This window comes from Zalophus californianus, chromosome 4, assembly GCF_009762305.2.
Source record: "Zalophus californianus isolate mZalCal1 chromosome 4, mZalCal1.pri.v2, whole genome shotgun sequence".
Classification (NCBI taxonomy): domain Eukaryota; kingdom Metazoa; phylum Chordata; class Mammalia; order Carnivora; family Otariidae; genus Zalophus; species Zalophus californianus.
The window spans coordinates 160,025,042-160,043,733 of record NC_045598.1 but is presented as its reverse complement, the minus strand read 5'-3'; the positions used below and the strand labels follow the sequence as shown (position 1 = coordinate 160,043,733).

At 33.7% G+C, this 18,692-nt stretch overlaps 1 protein-coding gene across 9 annotated transcripts in view; it reads right to left on the bottom strand.

Annotated features, from left to right (window-relative positions):
- The window catches only part of OXR1 (oxidation resistance 1), a 455,727-nt gene that overhangs the window by 54,019 nt on the left and 383,016 nt on the right, over window positions 1–18,692 (bottom strand). For all 9 annotated transcript variants that reach the window (XM_027575402.2, XM_027575393.2, XM_027575417.1 and 6 more), the window contains 4 exons: window positions 13,781–13,863; window positions 9,241–9,348; window positions 8,199–8,312; window positions 1,632–1,784 (listed from right to left, as the gene is read on the bottom strand). In XM_027575402.2, coding sequence (XP_027431203.1) covers window positions 1,632–1,784; window positions 8,199–8,312; window positions 9,241–9,348; window positions 13,781–13,863 — 458 coding nt within the window. The remainder of the gene's footprint in view (window positions 1–1,631; window positions 1,785–8,198; window positions 8,313–9,240; window positions 9,349–13,780; window positions 13,864–18,692) is intronic.

The following is an 18,692-nucleotide window of genomic DNA, read 5'->3' as shown; positions in this document are numbered from 1 at the left end:
ACTCATCATCAGGGAAATACAAATCAAAACTGCAATGAGATACCACTTCACACCAGTCAGAATGGCTAAAATTAACAACACAAGAAACAACAGGTGTTGGCGAGGATGCGTAGAAAGGGGAACCCTCTTGCACTGTTGGTGGGAATGCAAGCTGGTACAACCACTCTGGAAAACAGTATGGAGCTTCTTCAAAAAGTTAAAAATAGAACTACCCTACCATCCAGCAATTGCACTACTATTTACCCAAAGGATACAAAAATACAGATCCAAAGGGGTGCATGTACCCCAGTGTTTATAGCAGCATTACCTACAATAGCCAAACCATAGAAAGAGCCCAAATGTCCATCAACTGATGAATGGATAAAGAAGATGTGGTATACACAATGGAATATTACTCAGCCATCAAAAAGAATGAAATCTTGCCATTTGCAACGATGTGGATGGAGCTAGAGTATATTATGCTAAGCAAAATCAGTCAGTCAGAGAAGATCAAGTACAATACGATTTCACTCATGTGGAATTTAAGAAACAAAACAGATGAACAGATGGGGGATAAAAAAAAAAAGAGAGGGAAACAAACCATAAGAGACTCTTAAAGATAGGAAACAAACTGAAGGTTGATGGAGGGAGGTGGGGGGAGGCCTAGATGGGTGATGGCTATTGAGGAGGGCACCTGTCATGCTGAGCACTGGGTGCTGTATGGAAGTGATGAATCACTGAATCCTACTCCTGAAACCACTATTCCACTGTGTGTTGACTCACTAGAATTTAAATAAAAATTTGAAGGAAGAGAGAGAGACTATCTTAAATGCAACCAAAGAAAACACGAATGTACAAAACACCAACTACAAAAATTGTAGAAGACTTCTCTTCAGAAACAGTGCAAATCAGAAAATATTGTAGTTCTGAAAGAAACATCTTTGGTTAGAAGAGAAAAAGAAAACCATGTGTGACTTAAGTTGGTAACATCCTATAGACACCTTCTAAACAATATCTGGAGTTTATTCTCCAATTCTGTGTTACTTCACTATACTCGCTCTGCACACTACAAGTTCTTTGTTTAGAAAAGCAGCAAGGTCTGGTAGGATGAAACATGCACTCACACTGGGTTTGAATTCTTGCCATGATAGAGAAACCTTGGACTTATTAACCTTTTCTGAAAGTTTTGTTGTTGTTTTTCCTGTGAAGAAGGAGTAGAATCACCAACTTCATAGGATTGAGTTGATGAAATACTTAAAATACTTCATATAGTTTCTGGCATATAGTAAATAATAAATAGCAGTTATCTTCCTTTTGTGTGTTATACCAAGTTTGCAAGAGTTATCACTCCAAATAGTGCTCAGCAGTGGTCATTTTATATCAGCTTTTTGAAATATTCTACCAATAGCAAATCAGCTGTACTTTATTACAGTAAATTTATATCCCATTGCTTTTAACAACTGCAAAAGACCACCAGATTCTAAGTTATAAGCAAAGTCCATACTAACCTAAACTAGTATTTCCACCAATATCTTCTTAAAATATTCAATCAGTTGCTGATGTTGATAACTTAAAATGCAAATGCCAAATTGTCATATTTCAGTAATAAATAAAGTACAATAAAAAAATTTCTCTCAAGTATTATTCATTACCTTGCCACTGGTAATATATTTGCAATTAATTTTAAGAAATTTCTCAGTAAATGCTTCTTCTTCCTCAGAAGTTGAAGATACAACTCGTGCAGGTCGAATACCAGTAAAAGTAGATAAGGGAGTTGCTTCTTTCAGGTGGACTACATCAGGATTCTTTAAAAAAAAAATAATAATAAAGGCACTTCAGAGAACTAAATAAAAATTAAATTAGCACATTATTAAAGCCAAATGAATAGCTTTCCCCTATTCTCATTACATTCTTGGAGGTCAGCTCAAAATTTTTTTTTTTAAAGATTTTTATTTATTTGAGAGAGAGAGAGAGACAGAGTGTGAGGGGGGAAGAGGGGAGAGGCAGAGGGAGAGGGAGAACAGGGAGCCTGACACAGGGCTCGATCCCAGGACCCCAGGATCACAACCTGAGCTGAAGGTAGACGGTTACCCAACTGAGCCACCCAGGCACCCCTCAAAATAATCTTACGTTAAAAAGAAATAGGAAAGAATGGCACTGTGTTCACATTCAATAAAGATCTCTAACAGAGCTTAAAACTTATATTTTCAATGATTTCTTAATGGGATATATATTTATGAATCATCTGGAAAATACTGAAAACTGTATCTCTTGTACCTGCACACCAAACAAACACACACACTCAGTTGTTCCTGAAAAGACCACTTAATATATCCCTCAGGTGCTGGGAGCAGAGAAAAGATGGAGTGCTTGTCTGTGATACTTAGGAATTCAGCCAAACTCATTTCACTGGAAGAGCCATTTAAAATGTTAAGCTACAAGGAGTTAATCAATACCACTGTATAAAGTATTAATTGGTTAGATCACAGATTCTTGACTTTTTTTAATGCCATGGACCATTCTCACAGTGAAGTCTAAGGACCTCCTTCTCAGAATGTTTTTTGAATACTTAAAATATAGGATTACAAAGAAAAACAATTATAATGAAACACAATTATCAAAACATTTAAAAATTAGTTATAATTTTTATTCATAGTTATAATAGTTAAATATAGTTGATACATATCCTTCCTTATTAAACATGAAATAATAAAATCTAGTGTTGACTGATAATTATAATTTTGAACTATATGGCTATAAACAGTATTTTTGATATCTATTACTCTAAAACAATTTGAAAATATCTGTGAGTTCTATTGGGGACAAAGTCACAGGTATGCATGGTGCTACTCTACAGTTTGTTTATATTCTTAATTTGAAAAAATATTGTATTTCATTATATTTCACTTAAAATTGTTTCTATCCAAGTTCACAGACCCCTTAGAACTCATAGGTCCCCCCAAAGTTCAACATTCTATACAATGTAGATGGCTAGATAAATGTCCTTTATTCTTTGTCTTAAATACCTCCAGAGGCATTTTATAATTCCTGAGTAAATGAACACTGCCTTATAGAATAGTTTTCATAGTACCAAGGTTCTTCAGAGCTTTGAGCTAAAATCCGGCACTTTGTGACAAATACCCAATAGTTCTGACTTGGCCTTTTGAAATAATAAACAAGAATGCCTCCTCTTCAATCTCAAAGACTTCGAGATACTTGAAAAGCACTCTCAAATTTTAACATAACTTTTTCTACTTCACTAAATGGATCTAACTCCTTAAGTCTCTACAAGGACAAAATTTTAGACTTCCTTTCTAAATTTCATTATCTCTCTAGTAGATACCCAATAGATATTTTTTGAAGGAAGATCAGTACAGAACACTGCAAAACAACTATATTTAATATACTATGATTATACCTTAAAAAAACCTATCTGGAATTAGATTTTAACAGATGCATGACACTGTTTAATCATTAATATCTATTAACAAAGTTCTCAATCTTTTCATTTTATGATAAAAACTAGTAACTTTATACTCATCCCGTTGTCTTTGGTAATTACTATACTTGAGTTTTGTATGATACATAAATTCATTCAGCACAGATCATTTAAAAGGAGATGTTAGTAACAATAATATTAACGGACATTTATGAATATTTGTTATATTTAAGTGCTATATGAACCATTTCATTTAATTTTCAAATCATTCATATTAGGTATATACATTATTACCTTAATTTTAAAGGCCACTTATGGTTAGCCAAGTTCAGTAACTTGCCCAATGAGTAAGATGAAGCCAATATGTAAAAGCCACATTATCAACACTTGAACTAGTGAGCTTCACTGCAATACTTACACCTTCCCTTTCAAATATTTTTCTAAACAATTGATAAATGTGTGAAGGGAATAAAAGCCAATTCCAGAGCCACTGGAGGGCCCTCTGCAAGCTGGCACAAAGCTATCAACAAATTTTGTTTATGACTGTTCAGTTACTGCCAGTTGACAACATTACCTACTATGTAACCTAATCATTCACAGAAACTATCAAGAAACACTGTCAAATGTTTTCCTTATATGAAGATATACCTTGTTGAACAACATGATCGCTTAGGTTCCCTCAAAGTCTCAAATTCTATACTCAGTATCTATAGCAATCCCGATTTGTCAGTGTAATCCTATTAAGAAGAATACATGAGGGGGCGCCTGGGTGGCTGAGTCGTTGAGTGTCTGCCTTCGGCTCAGGTCATGATCTCAGGGTCCTGGGATTGAGCCCCACGTCGGGCTCCCTGCTCAGCGGAGAGCCTGCTTCTCCTCTCTCCCTCTGCCTGCCGCTCTGCCTACTTGTACTCTCTCTCTGTCAAATAAATAAAATCTTTAAAAAAATAAAAAATAAAAAAATAAAAAGAATACATGAGATGAGCTTAGTAAATGCTCGAAGTACAGCACATAAGCAACACAGGTGTACATTTCCTAAAGAAAAAAAAAAGCAACGTTCAGAGGGATTGTAATTAGATCTCTTAACTTACATACATGTACATTAGCACCCAAAATATCAGTATCTCTATGTAGCTGGTTTTGATTGGTGTTTATAGATATAGATTCTGATTCTTAATGCAATGATTTTGAAGCTCCTGAGTGCTTTCTGAGGTTTCTTTGTGCAATTCTGTTTTAGCTAATAGGGACAGAAAGGTCCTTAAAAATACAGAATTATAGATATTTATCTAATGAGCCTCAATCATTGCCCCAAATGTTCAAATGTGCAAAAGCAAAGCATCACTAGAAGTGAAGCAAAAAGGTTGACTTATGGTCTTTTTTTGTACAATATGATTAAATGTTATACATTATGATTTTTCCAGCTATAAAGTGGTAATAAAGAATATGGGCTCTGGACCAGAGTACCTGGGTTGGAATCCTAACTCAGCTACTAGCTAACTGAAGGAACTTAGACACTTAACCTCTCTGCCTCAGTTTCCTTATATGTAAAATAAATACTGTTACTGGTCAGGTACTGGAAGAAACAGATGGCACATCAACTTGAGTGAATTTAAAGAGTTTAAAAATGGAACTATTTACAAAGATATTATGCACTGTATACGAAAATTCAGGGCAAACAAGAGAGGAGTCCTTATCACCCACAGGCCTAAAGGGGAGAAACAGATACCACAGAGACAGCAGGCTCTGTGTCTGATGAGATGAGAGGTTGAAGCATGTTGCCACTCTGAAGTGACCTTGCAGGAAGGGAGCTAAGAGAATAAATATGCCCCCCTCTTGCTCCTTTTCTCTCATCTTCTACCAATGCTCTTGAAAGACCAAAACTAAAAGAAGCAAAAGGTCAGGGGAACCCACTGATGTAGTCTAAAGCCCAAAGGAGGGTGTAGAATGGGTCTAGAGGAGAAAACAAAAACAGCCAGGACAAGTGCTATATCTCCTAAGTTTGAGGTTAGGAATAAATGACAATACTTTTAAAGTACTTAGAATTGTATCTGACACATGGTAAATTTTAGCCATTTATTATTTATTTACTCTTACATTGGTTCTACCTCCTTCTATGTTTCTTCAATATGCGAAGAAAAAATGGGTAAAAACTGACCCTGGAAATTCTCAAAGATAGTATTTTTATGTGGAAATAAATTATTCAAAAAAACCCACTGGGATCCTTTATGCTAACAAAGCCAGGAACATAATATTTTAGCCTCTATTGGTAAGCCACTACACAGCTGAACATCAAAGAAACCTATGGGTGATTATTAGAAATAGAAACTCTGACAATTTCTGGAAAAACATGCAAAATACTAATAAACATTTTAATTACTCTAATACAAATATGAGTTATATTTAATAAAATATAAGATCCTTGCTTCTAAGGGACTTAGAATGGGAGACCTAAATCCAATAATTATATATGGAGATATAAACACTAGAGATATGTAGAAAATTATATAGGAATATTTTATCTTGTGAATCTAGTAATGAATATATTTCTAGGTAAAAAACAAAATACAACTAAAATTTAAAAATTACTGTTCAAAAGAATTATTTCCAACTATTGCCTATAATCAGATAGCAGGTGATGACTATCATCCAGGGAAAGGGAAAACTTCAAGAATTCAATGTTTCTTAACTCCTTTCTGGATCCATCCTAGGGAGAAAAAAATGTACTCATATAACCAGTCATATTAGAGATACTATTCATATGGCCAGTCATATTAGAGGATACTTTCTGGGCATCTCTGGCAGCAACTGAGTAGCTACAGATTAAAAGGTCATTCATATAGCTTTATTATTCTTTCCCTCTCTTCCACTAACATGGCAAAAGTGAGGAAGAAAGCATTTTCACATAGGAGAAGGCCTGGCTTTGTTGCTTTAGCATTCTCTTCTTTTTTGATCTTATGCCTTCAAGAAAGCTAGTTGGTAAGATTTGGTTTAAAGATGAGGGACAGAAAAGGACCCCACAGCGTTTTAGTCAGGCAGGATGCTACACAGTCAAGTTTTCACAATTCTGCTTTAAGGTTTGAAAAAGAAAGTAAATTAACCTAAGCCTACATTGCTCTCCTTTGTTGTTGCACTGCTTATGAGTACAGCAATTTGTAAGTGTCATGGGACAATGGCACGGCCATGTTCAAAAACATATTCTTGTATCATTTGGTCCAGCTCATTAGAACCTGACTTTTGCTATCATCAACAGTGAAAAATGTAATATATTCCTTTCATGTGACTGCATTCTAAAGTACAGTGCTGATGTATTTATACAAATAAGATATCCGACAAATAAATATCTAAAAATGACCCCACTTCTTTCACTGTCTCACACCCAAACACACACGAAAAGTCCCTGGGCAAGTAGAAAAATAGTTATCAGTATATCATATACTTTGCTCCATGAAAGAAGTGGAGCTAGTTTAATACTAGAGCTTAGCAACTAATAATGTCTAATAATTTACAGGCAAGTTAATATTAATGATTTGTGTTTTGTACCCATAGGTCATTGGTATCTTAAATTCTGAGTGCATGTTGGGGCAGAAAAAAAAAGGATGCCTCCTAAAGTAGGCAAGGCAACACACATGACTCTCCCACAGTAATCTAGCCATTTAATAAAGGAATAGCCTTTTATGTGTAAACAGAATCACTAGGTCATAAAAAAATGGGAAATTATGATTAGTATTAATTTACATAAAAAAGGCAAAAAATATAATTCCCTTCAGAGAGATTTTAATCAAAATTATTAAATACAGTTTGGTTCTTTAGAATTCATTTATAAAATGTAACTTATATAGACCGTTCCTTAAAAATGCTAGGTAAATTAATCCACTATTAATTACTCAAGAATACTTGGAAGAATGATTAAAATGATAAGTTTTTTTTAAAAGGTAGTGTATCAGGGACACCTGGGTGGCTCAGTCAGTTAAGCAACTGCCTTCAGCTCAGGTCATGATCTCAGGAGCCTGGGATCGAGCCCATGGCGTGCTCCCTGCCCAGCGGGGAGCTTGCTTCTCCCTCTCGCTCTGCTGCTCCTTCTGCTTCTGCTCTCTCACTCATGCTCTCTCTCTCAAATAAAATCTTTAAAAATAAAAATAAATAAATAAATAAATAAATAAATAAATAAATAAATAAAAGGCAGTATATCAAAAATAAACTCAAGGGTGCCTGGGTGGCTCAGTCAGTTAAGTGTCTGCCTTCAGCTCAGGTCATGATCTCGGGGTCCTGGGATCAAGTCCCTCATCACATTGGACTGCCTGCTCAGCTTCTCCCTACAATCGGCTTCTCCCTCTTCCCCTCCCCCCTGGCTTGTGCACACTCTCTCTCTTTCAAATAAACAAAACCTAAAAAAAAAAAAAAAAAAAAAAAAAGGAAACTCAAGAGTTCTAACTACTATATAAATAGAGAAAACTGAAATAAAAATCAAACAGGACATGGACTTCCTATCATGTTACTGTCATGCTTATTAGGTAAAACTCCTTCCTTAAATTATTATATGGTATTTATAAGAGAGATTTGATGAATATCTGGATCACCACCAATAACAACAGTAAGTTAATTTAAGCTGTCTGGTTTAATAAGAATGTTCCCTTTAAAAACAGAAATTTATAAATTTATGTAGCAAAATAAAAAGGGAAAATTTTGTCCTAACCATAGTCAAAGCAGGATAAAAAAGCATGATGATAAACACATATACAGTGACATTTCTTCATAGCTATCTTTGAAAAGTAGGGACACTTACAGTGGCCTTATCAAATTCGGCCTCAGAAGATGTTGGTGACAGAGGACTTATAGGGCTTAGAGATGGAGAGCTCTCAACACTAGAGACATATTCAGGATCAGGAACATACAAAACCTGCAAGAAAGCATTTGCATAAAGATTCAGTCAAACTGAAATATTAATAATTGAATGGTGTTCTATAAGCAAGTACCATTAACAATGATCTTCACCAATAAATAGAAAAGATAAAAATCTTCAAATTAAAAGAATATTTATTACCATAATAATTCTAACAAAGTAAAAAAAAAGATTTAAATTCAATTTAGACAAGTTTGATAATAAGTACTATCAAAGATAGGCTGGAGAAACAGTAATTCTCATGTACTATGGGTGTTACTCTTAGAGGACAATTTGGTAATAGCTGGCAAAATTTAAAATGCACATATCATTTAACTCAGCAATTTTATTTCTAGGACTTTACAGAAATGCCTGCATATAAAAAAGAGAGATGTAGAAGAGTGTTCCCAACAGCAATGTTTATAATAACAAAGGAGTTGAAACAGTCTAAAGCTTACTGTGCTTTGTTAATATACCAATATAGTGCAATACTATCTACACACGAAAAAGTCTGAGGTCAAGCCATACTTAAATAGAACATTTTTTAATCATCAAAGTTAAATTTAAAAAAAAGGGAAAGGCTAAAATATTTCTGGAAGAGGATACAAACTGTTAATGTGGTTGCTTCTGGAAAAGGAAACTAGAAGTCTGAGATGGGATAATTTTGAATTTTTTATCATGTACATGTATTGCTTTGAATATTGTAATAAGCTCTTTAAAATTACATTTGAAAAGGTAATTCACAACTATTTTCAATCTTAGTAATCTTCAATTACTAAGAAAAATTAATACAGATATAAGCGACCATTTTCTCTTCTAGAGACAATATTTGTTCAAAGCGTGCATAAACTTATTCCTAAATTTTCTATTGTCAACTATACTGCAGTGGATACTTTCTGTCTTGCTACTGAATGCTTCTAAATACCAATGCATTAAAAAAAGATACCTGTCCAGTAACAACTGCTCGGGAGAATAACTTATTTAACTGAACAAGTTCGTTGGGCGTTGTATCAAATTTCAGGGCTATACTATTCAAAGAATCCCTTGATTCAACCTGTTTGAAAGAAAAAATAAATTATTAGAATCGGTTAAAACACAAAACTAAATTATGAGGCTTAATATTATGAAGATGTCCGTGGACCAATCTCACATTTGATTAACAAGTGGTATTTTCCATCTTTAGATATAGGTTAACTTGAGAAATTTTGTGCTTTGTTAGCAAATGGCCTCAACCTATTATGATACAGTGTATATGCTTTATATTGTATATCACAATTATATGTGGGCCTCTACTTCAAGTAATTTCCAAATACAAAATATAATTTACAAAACACAAATGATTTTTATTTTACAAAGGCTCTAAAATATATTATTCCTTTAAATAGTTTCTAAAACATATGGAACCTAGAAACACACAAATTTTATTTTAGCAAAGTATGCCTGTATCAACCTGAAAATGCTATTCTAACGATCTTTACATATATATCCTATCATTTAAATATATAAATCAGAAAACATATGTGAACCAAAATTTGGCAATCTGCTTCTAAATCATTAATATCCTTTAATGATTTTATTTATAGAAATCTTAAGTTATGGGATTTTGCCAATTACCCTGAAAGAAAAAGTCACTTGATCAGTCATATTCCTTTGGAGTCCTCTTATACATAAGGCATTATGACAACTGTGTAGGATAAAATTAAGTGCAACTAAATGGTTTTTAGTGCACAAGGGATTTACAATCTAGTTGGAAAATAGGAAAAGACAAAAAAAGATTATATGAGATGAAGAGCAATTTAAATGAAACAACAAATATAACACAAGTTCTGAGTGTGGATAGTATACCATATTTGCTACAGATTGTCCAAGAAAGACTATATTAAAATGATTTAAAAGCTAGATTTTGAAGAAGGATTGGAATTTGAAAAGTAGAGAGAAGAGAAAGAACATTCAAAGTGAAGAGCATAGGACTGACATGTTAGGAGACAGAAAAGTACAAAATACTTTTTGTGTGATACTATTTCTTCCTCCTCAAACCACCCAGAGTACACTAATGAGTTTAGGATTTTAGGAAGGTAACTAGAGTTAATTCTCAAAAAGGATGAGATTGGAAAGGCATTTAGAATTAGGCTGCAAAAGACTTTGAAAGTCAAGAAAAATAGGTACGTATATAACGTAAAAAAGCAATAAATATATAGTTTTCCTTTAAGGGTTATATAAAACCAAATTTGTGACAAATACATGGGATAATAATTGAATAGTTCTGTTTCCTTCCTTTTATGCAAACTTTCTCATCTATGTAATGAGATGATCTATCACTTACCCTATTGAGATAATATACGTAGAAGCTCTCTGTAAACAAATTTTATTTTGCAGTAACATCTGTAAGTTTACAAAATACTTTCATATTATCTCACATTTTATCCTCACAATGATCCTATTAAATGGGGGTGATGAAAGTAATAAAAGACGCCAACAGTTATAAAGCAAAGAAGTTATATGGCTTAAGTGATAACAGGTCTAGGATTAATGAGGCAAGAGAATAAATGCAGAAAAATCAACTTAACACTACTGCAGTAAATGAGGTTAAAAGTAATAGAAATGTAAAAAGAAATTAAGGTATATAAGGTTTCCAAATAAGACTCGAGAAAGCAATCATGGAATGAATGAGGTTGTGACGATGGTAGTCATAGTAGTAGCAGGTCAGGGGAGCAAATGGTAATAAGCAGCTGATGTTGAATCTCAAAATTCCAGTCTGGACGAATAACAGACTGAAGGGAAATGAAAATAAGAAAATCAAGCACTGGACAAGGAATAGAAAATTGGTAAAAGGTTTGCTACAGTTTGTTAAGTATCAAATGAAAGTAGGAAATACAAGCATCTAGAAAGGTAGGAATAGAAAAAAATTGGAGTCTCACTCCACATAGTCTATACAGTAAAGTTCTTAAGATCTCTAAGTAATAGAATTTAAATGGAAAAGTGAAAAGAAACAAGGGACCACTTACATTAGGAATCAAGAAGAATAGAACAGCCAGTAAGAGATGGAAGATAGAATAAAATTGACAGCAAGAATACCAGGGCAATGAAGCATAATGACGGCAAAATGTAGTCCAATTAGTTTCAAGAACAAATAGAGGGAAAACAGGAGATATACTCAAAGAAATGATGGGTGATAATCTTCCAGAACTATGAATGATATACTCCTCAGACTGAAGAAACACAGTAAGTAAAAATTTGTCTGAATCAGGACTTAACCACAATGGCACTGTAGAACTGTAAAGAAAAAAGGGAAAACTCCAAAAACAATCTTAAAAAGAGAAGACTGCCTAGAAATGAATAAAAATAAAAAGGCAACAGAGGGACATAAGACAACGAATTACAACACTGAAAGCGCTATCAGAAAACAACTGTCAACCTGATGATCTATAGACAGGTCAACTACCAGGAATGAGGGTGAAGTGAAGACTTTCAGACATTGCCTGATTATCCATTCCCAGATCCTCACTGAAAACAACTGTTAAGAAAAGTAAAACCAGGAAGAACGAACAATGAGCAAAAAGCAACAAAGGAAAGGCCCCTGGGTTTGATAATTAGAAATTCATTAGTGCCCTTGGAAAAGGCTCTTTCATTAGAAAGGTATACAAATATTAACTAGGAAGAAATGATAATGTACAGCATTTTCAAGGTCTACTTTTGATTCCTACTGAAAGTGATTTCATAATTAAAAACACTATGTATGTGTGTTTATATATATATATATGACTAATTTTAAAGCTATGTAAATACAATGACTGATTTTCACTATACTTAGGTGGTAGGAAATATATTTAAGCTAGATCATAAATATTTCAGAACAAATTCTGAGAGTACATTATGATATCAAAAGTTTTATTTTAAGAGAAAGAGAGGAAATATATTTTTTCCTAAATATAAAAATCACGTTATATAAATACTTTATATAAAGATATTATATGAAAATTTTATAAAACTATAATAAGAACAGAATATAAGACAATAAAATCTTACTCAGTTCTAGAAATACACTTCTTTCTTTCTTCTAGGATTTGGCATAGGGAATAAACAAATTAAAAAATAGGGCGTCAAAGTCTAAACAAAGACCTGAAAGAGGATATTTTATAACTTTTCTGATTAATACTTGATTATTTCTAAAAGGTCAATTATAACATTAAGGAAAAATATAATTTCAAGTTTCAATTACCCCCCTATAAAATAATGGTTCTTAAATTTAATTTTGTTATAGATGACACAAGTTTTATTGAATTACAAGAGAAGAATGGTAAACTCCTAAATTCAAAATGAACTAAACATTTACAATTCTTCACAATCACATGATTACATGTGTAAATAACATCTTATGCCTCATGCCTATAATCCTATGCCTGAATAAACACTAATGAATACATCAAATTACATGACCCATTATTTTACTGTTTGAACTTATTTTCTCAATTTTTCAATCATGCAGAGAAGGTATAAGCACACTCAATTTAAGCTTATAATATACTTTAAGATTCTTTTGATGGTAAAAATAATTCTACCCCAAATATCTGGTTCCCAACTTTTTAAAAAAATACTTAAAATCTCAAATTATCAATTATACAACATACAGAAATAAAGAGTAAACCAAGTTTTTGATATTTTTTCCAATTTTAAGGATAAATGGAAAATAATCAAAATCAAACCAAGACTGGAAGGTCTCATGATGACACAAATGCAGAGATTGTTTAAAACTGCTATTTGCTTCTTAATGCAGTTGTAACATATTAGAAAAACACAAAACACAAAATTAAGGTCAGTTAAAAAACGGCTTATAATTTTGTTAACATTATGTAAATAAACAATATTTATATATAATCAGGTAAGCATTACACCACAGACTAAAGTGGATTTCTCACTTCAGTTTTTCATAGTAACCAGAAATGTAAAAAGTTGACTGCCAGAGAGATTTGAAGGTCATTTGAAAAACGAAAATAGTTCCATTTCAAAGCCAAACAAACTAAGCCATAAGTCAGTGCAAATAATCATGATGTAAGAGGTTATTCTGGAAGATAAATGTCAATTTATCTTTTAAGTATTCTATCTGCCATTTTCATTATTCTTAACACTGCTGGGAATATAATGAAGATCACATTTCTAAAAGAGTAAATGTTTTCCTAAAAGCCTAATCTAATAAAAATCATTACAACACAGGAATTTTGACTCCCCATAAATTACCATCTATATCAAATTAAACTTGCTGGGATAACTGTCTTTCTATCACACAAAATTTCTCTTTAAGGAAAAATAAAACCTAAAATATAATTAAGAACTTAAGTTATTATTAATAAAACAGTTACTGAATGGCAAGTATTTTTGAAATAAGGCAATTAACAATCTCTGTTTTATTTATTATAGTATAAATGAAGAATGTCTTAAGTAACACTCTTGCAAAGGCAAGTCAGCCTTTTCAAAAGCAATTAACTTACTGTATACTCAATAGTTCCTTTAGGTTTCTGAAAGGACATTCGTCTCCCATCTTTCTTGTCTAAGGTCTTCTTTTGGCCGGTGTCTGAAAGAAAATGAGGTAAAACTCCTATTAAATTCATTTTATTTTCAGAGCAATGTCAAGGACTGCTAACTAGAGCTCATTGGGCAGTTATCTACTAGACTTAGTACTACTACAGCTTGTTCCCTGGGATTCTCTGCTCTAAAATGCAACCAACTGTTGAAAAAGGAAATGTATCTTCTTGCTTGCTTGCTTTAGGAACTGACCAGTATGAGACACTATAATAACTGGAAGTCATCTCAAGGGACACCTGGGTGGCTCAGTCATTAAGCGTCTGTCTTTGGCTCAGGTCATGGTCCCAGGGTCCTGGGATCAAGCCCCGCATCAGGCTCCTTGCTCAGCGGGAAGCCTGCTTCTCCATCTCTCACTCCCCTGCTTATGTTCCCTCTCTCGCTGTGTCTGTCTCTGTCAAATAAATAAATAAAATCTTTAAAAAAAAAAAAGAAGTCAACTCAAAACATAAGCAACGGTCAGCGAAAGGATTATTTTATTTTTTAAAGATTTAATTTATTTATTCATGAGAGACAGAGAGAGGCAGAGGGACAGGCAGGCTCCCTGCTGAGCAGGGAGCCTGATGTGGGACTCGATCCCAGGACCCCAGGATCAAGACGTGAGCCTAAGGCAGACACTTAACCATCTGAGCCACCCAGGCACCCCATGGATTATTAAGTTTGATTAAAAACTGAATTATGGATCATTTCTTTCAACCTATCTAATTTGATTACAATTAACTATATATTTGAGGATATATATTATTATTCATTATTATTATAAACCAAACCATGTTTGAAAAATGTAACATTAGTCCTCACAGGAAAAAAGAACTCCACTAGGTATTTTTCACTTGCTTATCAAGATATTTCACTTGAACATGTTATTATCACTGAGATTACGGTATCTGTTTCACTTTAAATTTTGCATTAGTCCTAACCTTCTCATCTATACTTCATATAACAACCATTACACTGAATTGATAAATACCACTCCTATCTAAATAATTTAAAATGATTAAAATCAATCTCAAAAAAACTCAATACTGAGTAAGACAGTGAATGGCAAAATGCCATAGTCACCCTCAATATTCTACAAGGTTAAAATGATAATTCTGAAAGAAATCAGTAAGTGATCTGAAGGGGTACGTGCACCCCGATGTTTATAGCAGCAATGTCCACAATAGCCAAACTATGGAAAGAGCCAAGATGTTCATCGACAGATGAATGGATAAAGACGTGGGGTGTGTAAAGATACAAATGTAGGGACCCGAAGGGGTACGTGTACCCCAATGTTTATAGCAGCAATGTCCACCATAGCCAAACTGTGGAAAGAGCCAAGATGCCCATCGACAGATGAATGGATAAAGAAGATGTGGTATATATACACAATGGAATATTATGCAGCCATCAAAAGGAATGAGATCTTGCCATTTGCAACGACGTGGATGGAACTGGAGGGTGTTATGCTGAGTGAAATAAGTCAATCAGAGAAAGACATGTATCACATGACCTCACTGATATGAGGAATTCTTAATCTCAGGAAAGAAACTGAGTGTTACTGGAGTGGTTGGGGGTGGGAGGGATGGGGTGGCTGGGTGATAGACATTGGGGAGGGTATGTGCTGCGGTGAGTGCTGTGAATTGTGCAAGACTGTTGAATCACAGATCTGTACTTCTGAAACAAATAACGCAACATATTTTAAGAAAAAAGAAAAAGAAGATAACAGGAGAGGAAGAAAAGGGGAGTATGTCAGAGGGGGAAACGAACCATGAGAGATGATGGACTCTGAAAAACAAACTGAGGGTTCTAGAGGGGAGGGGGGTGGGGGGATGGGTTAGCCTGGTGATGGGTATTGAGGAGGGCACGTTCTGCATGGAGCACTGGGTGTTATGAACAAACAATGAATCATGGAACACTGCACCAAAAACTAATGATGTAATATATGGTGATTAACATAACAATAAAAAATTAAAAAAAAAAAGAAAAAAAAAGAAAAAAATAAAAAAAGACGTGGGGTGTGTGTGTGTGTATATACACACACAATGAAATATTATGCAGCCATCAAAAGGAATGAAATCTTGCCATTTGCAATGATGTGGATGGAACTGGAGGGTATTATGCTGAGCGAAATAAGTCATTCAGAGAAAGACATGTATCATATGATCTCACTGATATGAGGAATTCTTAATCTGAGGAAACAAACTGAGGGTTGCTGGAGAGGTGGGGGGTGGGAGGGATGCGGTGGCTGGGTGATAGACATTGGGGAGGGTATGTGCTATGGTGAGCACTGTGAATTGTGTAAGACTGTTGAATCACAGATCTGTACCTCTGAAACAAATAATACATCATATGTTAAAAAAAAAATAGTAGGAAGGGAGAAATGAAGGGGGGAAATAGGAGGGGGAGACAAACCATGAGAGACTATGGACTCTGAGAAACTGAGGGTTCTAGAGGGGAGGGGGGTGGGGGGATGGGTTAGCCTGGTGATGGGTATTAAAGAGGGCACGTTCTGCATGGAGCACTGGGTATTATATGCAAACAATGAATCATGGAACACTATATCAAAAACTAATGATGTAATGTATGGTGATTAACAGAATAAAATTTAAAAAAAAGAAAAAAATTAGTTCTACCTAACCCCAAATAATTTAGAAAATATCTTTCATTCGTTCTCCCTCTATCCAGTCTTAACGGAATTCCGATCATACTAGAGTTTGTTTATATGTAACTAATTAGCTCAGTTGGGTGAACAGTTCTAACAAAGCATTAATAATAAAAATAATAAGTATGAATACCAAAAAAGTCAGTTTGTTTCACAATGCTTAAAAAAGCTCTCCTTAAAACCTTCCTGATCACCTAAGGTAACCCAAGTCTCTGTTATTAATCATATAGCATCTGTATGTCTCCTTTATAGCACCTGGCTCAGTTTTAAGTTTCTATCTCTTTTTAAGCCCTTCCGCTATATGGTAACCTAAAAAATACTGTGCTTGCTTTGTTCCACATTGCCTCCTCTGAAGCAACAACTTAAACCATACCTATAACTACCACAATTCTCATAAACCGTCATTAATTTTCCTTAAAGAAAGCAAAGAATAGCTCAACCATTATGCCTCTGAGGGCAATGAATTTTATATATATATCCCCTACTTTTATTTCCTAAATATTTACAGAACTCTTAAAAGCTGAGGAGTAAAAGATAAAAACTCAGAAAAACAGGCAAAAGATATGATCAGACAAGAGAATGTAAAAATGGCGCTTAAACATATAAAAATATTTTCAATCTAACTCATAACTAGAGAAATGCAAATGTGAACTACACTGAGATACAATTCCTCACCTATCAGATTGGTAAAAATTCAAAAGCCTAACCAAATATTGTTTGGCTATAGAAAAAACAGCATTCTTCTATATTTATGGTAGGAATGCAAAATGATGTAATGCTTATGGAAAGGAGTATTATTTTTGCTTATTGTAATCCAATGAATAGCATATATTTAAATTTGATTTTCTTACGATAAACATTAAACTATTTTAAATCTAAAACAATTTAAAAAGTTTTAAATAGTAATTTCTGCTCTTTCATAAACAGCAGAGGGAGCCAAAAACACTATCTCATTTTGCCGTTTAAACTTAAGCAATGCAAAGTACAATTACAGATAACTTTTAACTAATAATACATATCCATCCTTAACTGATTTTAGGAATAACCATTAGTCTACATTACTTTGCCTAACTGAAGTTTTTCAGTTTGTGTTTCATAATATCCCAAGAGTTCATTAAACATTTAATCACAATGAAGTTTGCAATTGCTCTCATTTTTAAGAGTTCACCATGGAATACAGTTCAGAGCAAGAAAACCAATATACTAGCTTTCTATAAACTTTAAAACAAATTGAAAGTATCCACGTTAATAATTTAGAATTATATATTATTTTAATGTTTATTACAAAAACAGTTCTAAAGGTTAATAATATTAAGACATTTCCTCATAAATATAACTACCAGACCACAATGAAACAAACTGATCACTCACTTCTATCAGTATGAAAATACAATCACATAATCACAATATTTGACTTTCTGAAAATGATCACAGTTGCTACCTAGCCCAGTCTCTTATTGGGTAATTGTAATACCTTTTTAAAAGAGAGTTGCCAGAATAAAAGAATCTAGACAGTGAGTATGGAGAGGAGAGGTCTTCTTCCCCACACAAGTTATTACAGTTTAGAAACATATACATATTTGTGATTTATTCATCAAAATAATAAACATTTATCAAGTGCTCAGGATATGCCAGCCACTGTTTTAAGTACTTCACATTTATTACTTTACCTGATTCCTCAACCCTATAAAGTAGGTATCATGATTATCCATTTTACAACCTAAGAAAATGAAGCACATTGTTGGTTATTGCAATTGGGGAAATGTTACTGGCATCTAGTGGGTACAGGCCATGGATGCTGTTAAATATTGTGTGATAAACAATGTACAGCACATTCCCCTCACAACAAAGAATTCTCTGTCCCAGATTGTCAATACTGTTAAGGTTGAGAAGCCTTTATATGTACCTAGCACCTTATATTATGTGTGGCATACAGTAGGTGTTCAGTAAATTTTTGATAGGTAAATGGATATATAAAACTTCCCCCAAGATACAATTATCTTGATATGTTGGAGAGAGCAAGGGACTTAGATTTTACTCTATCATTACCAGAAGCACTTACATGTAATCTAGAGCAATGAAGTCCCATTCTAAGATGAACCCTACAAACTTCGATATTCTGTGTTTTAATAATTTGGTCCAAAATATTTTATAACTTCTACTCTAATTTCATCTTT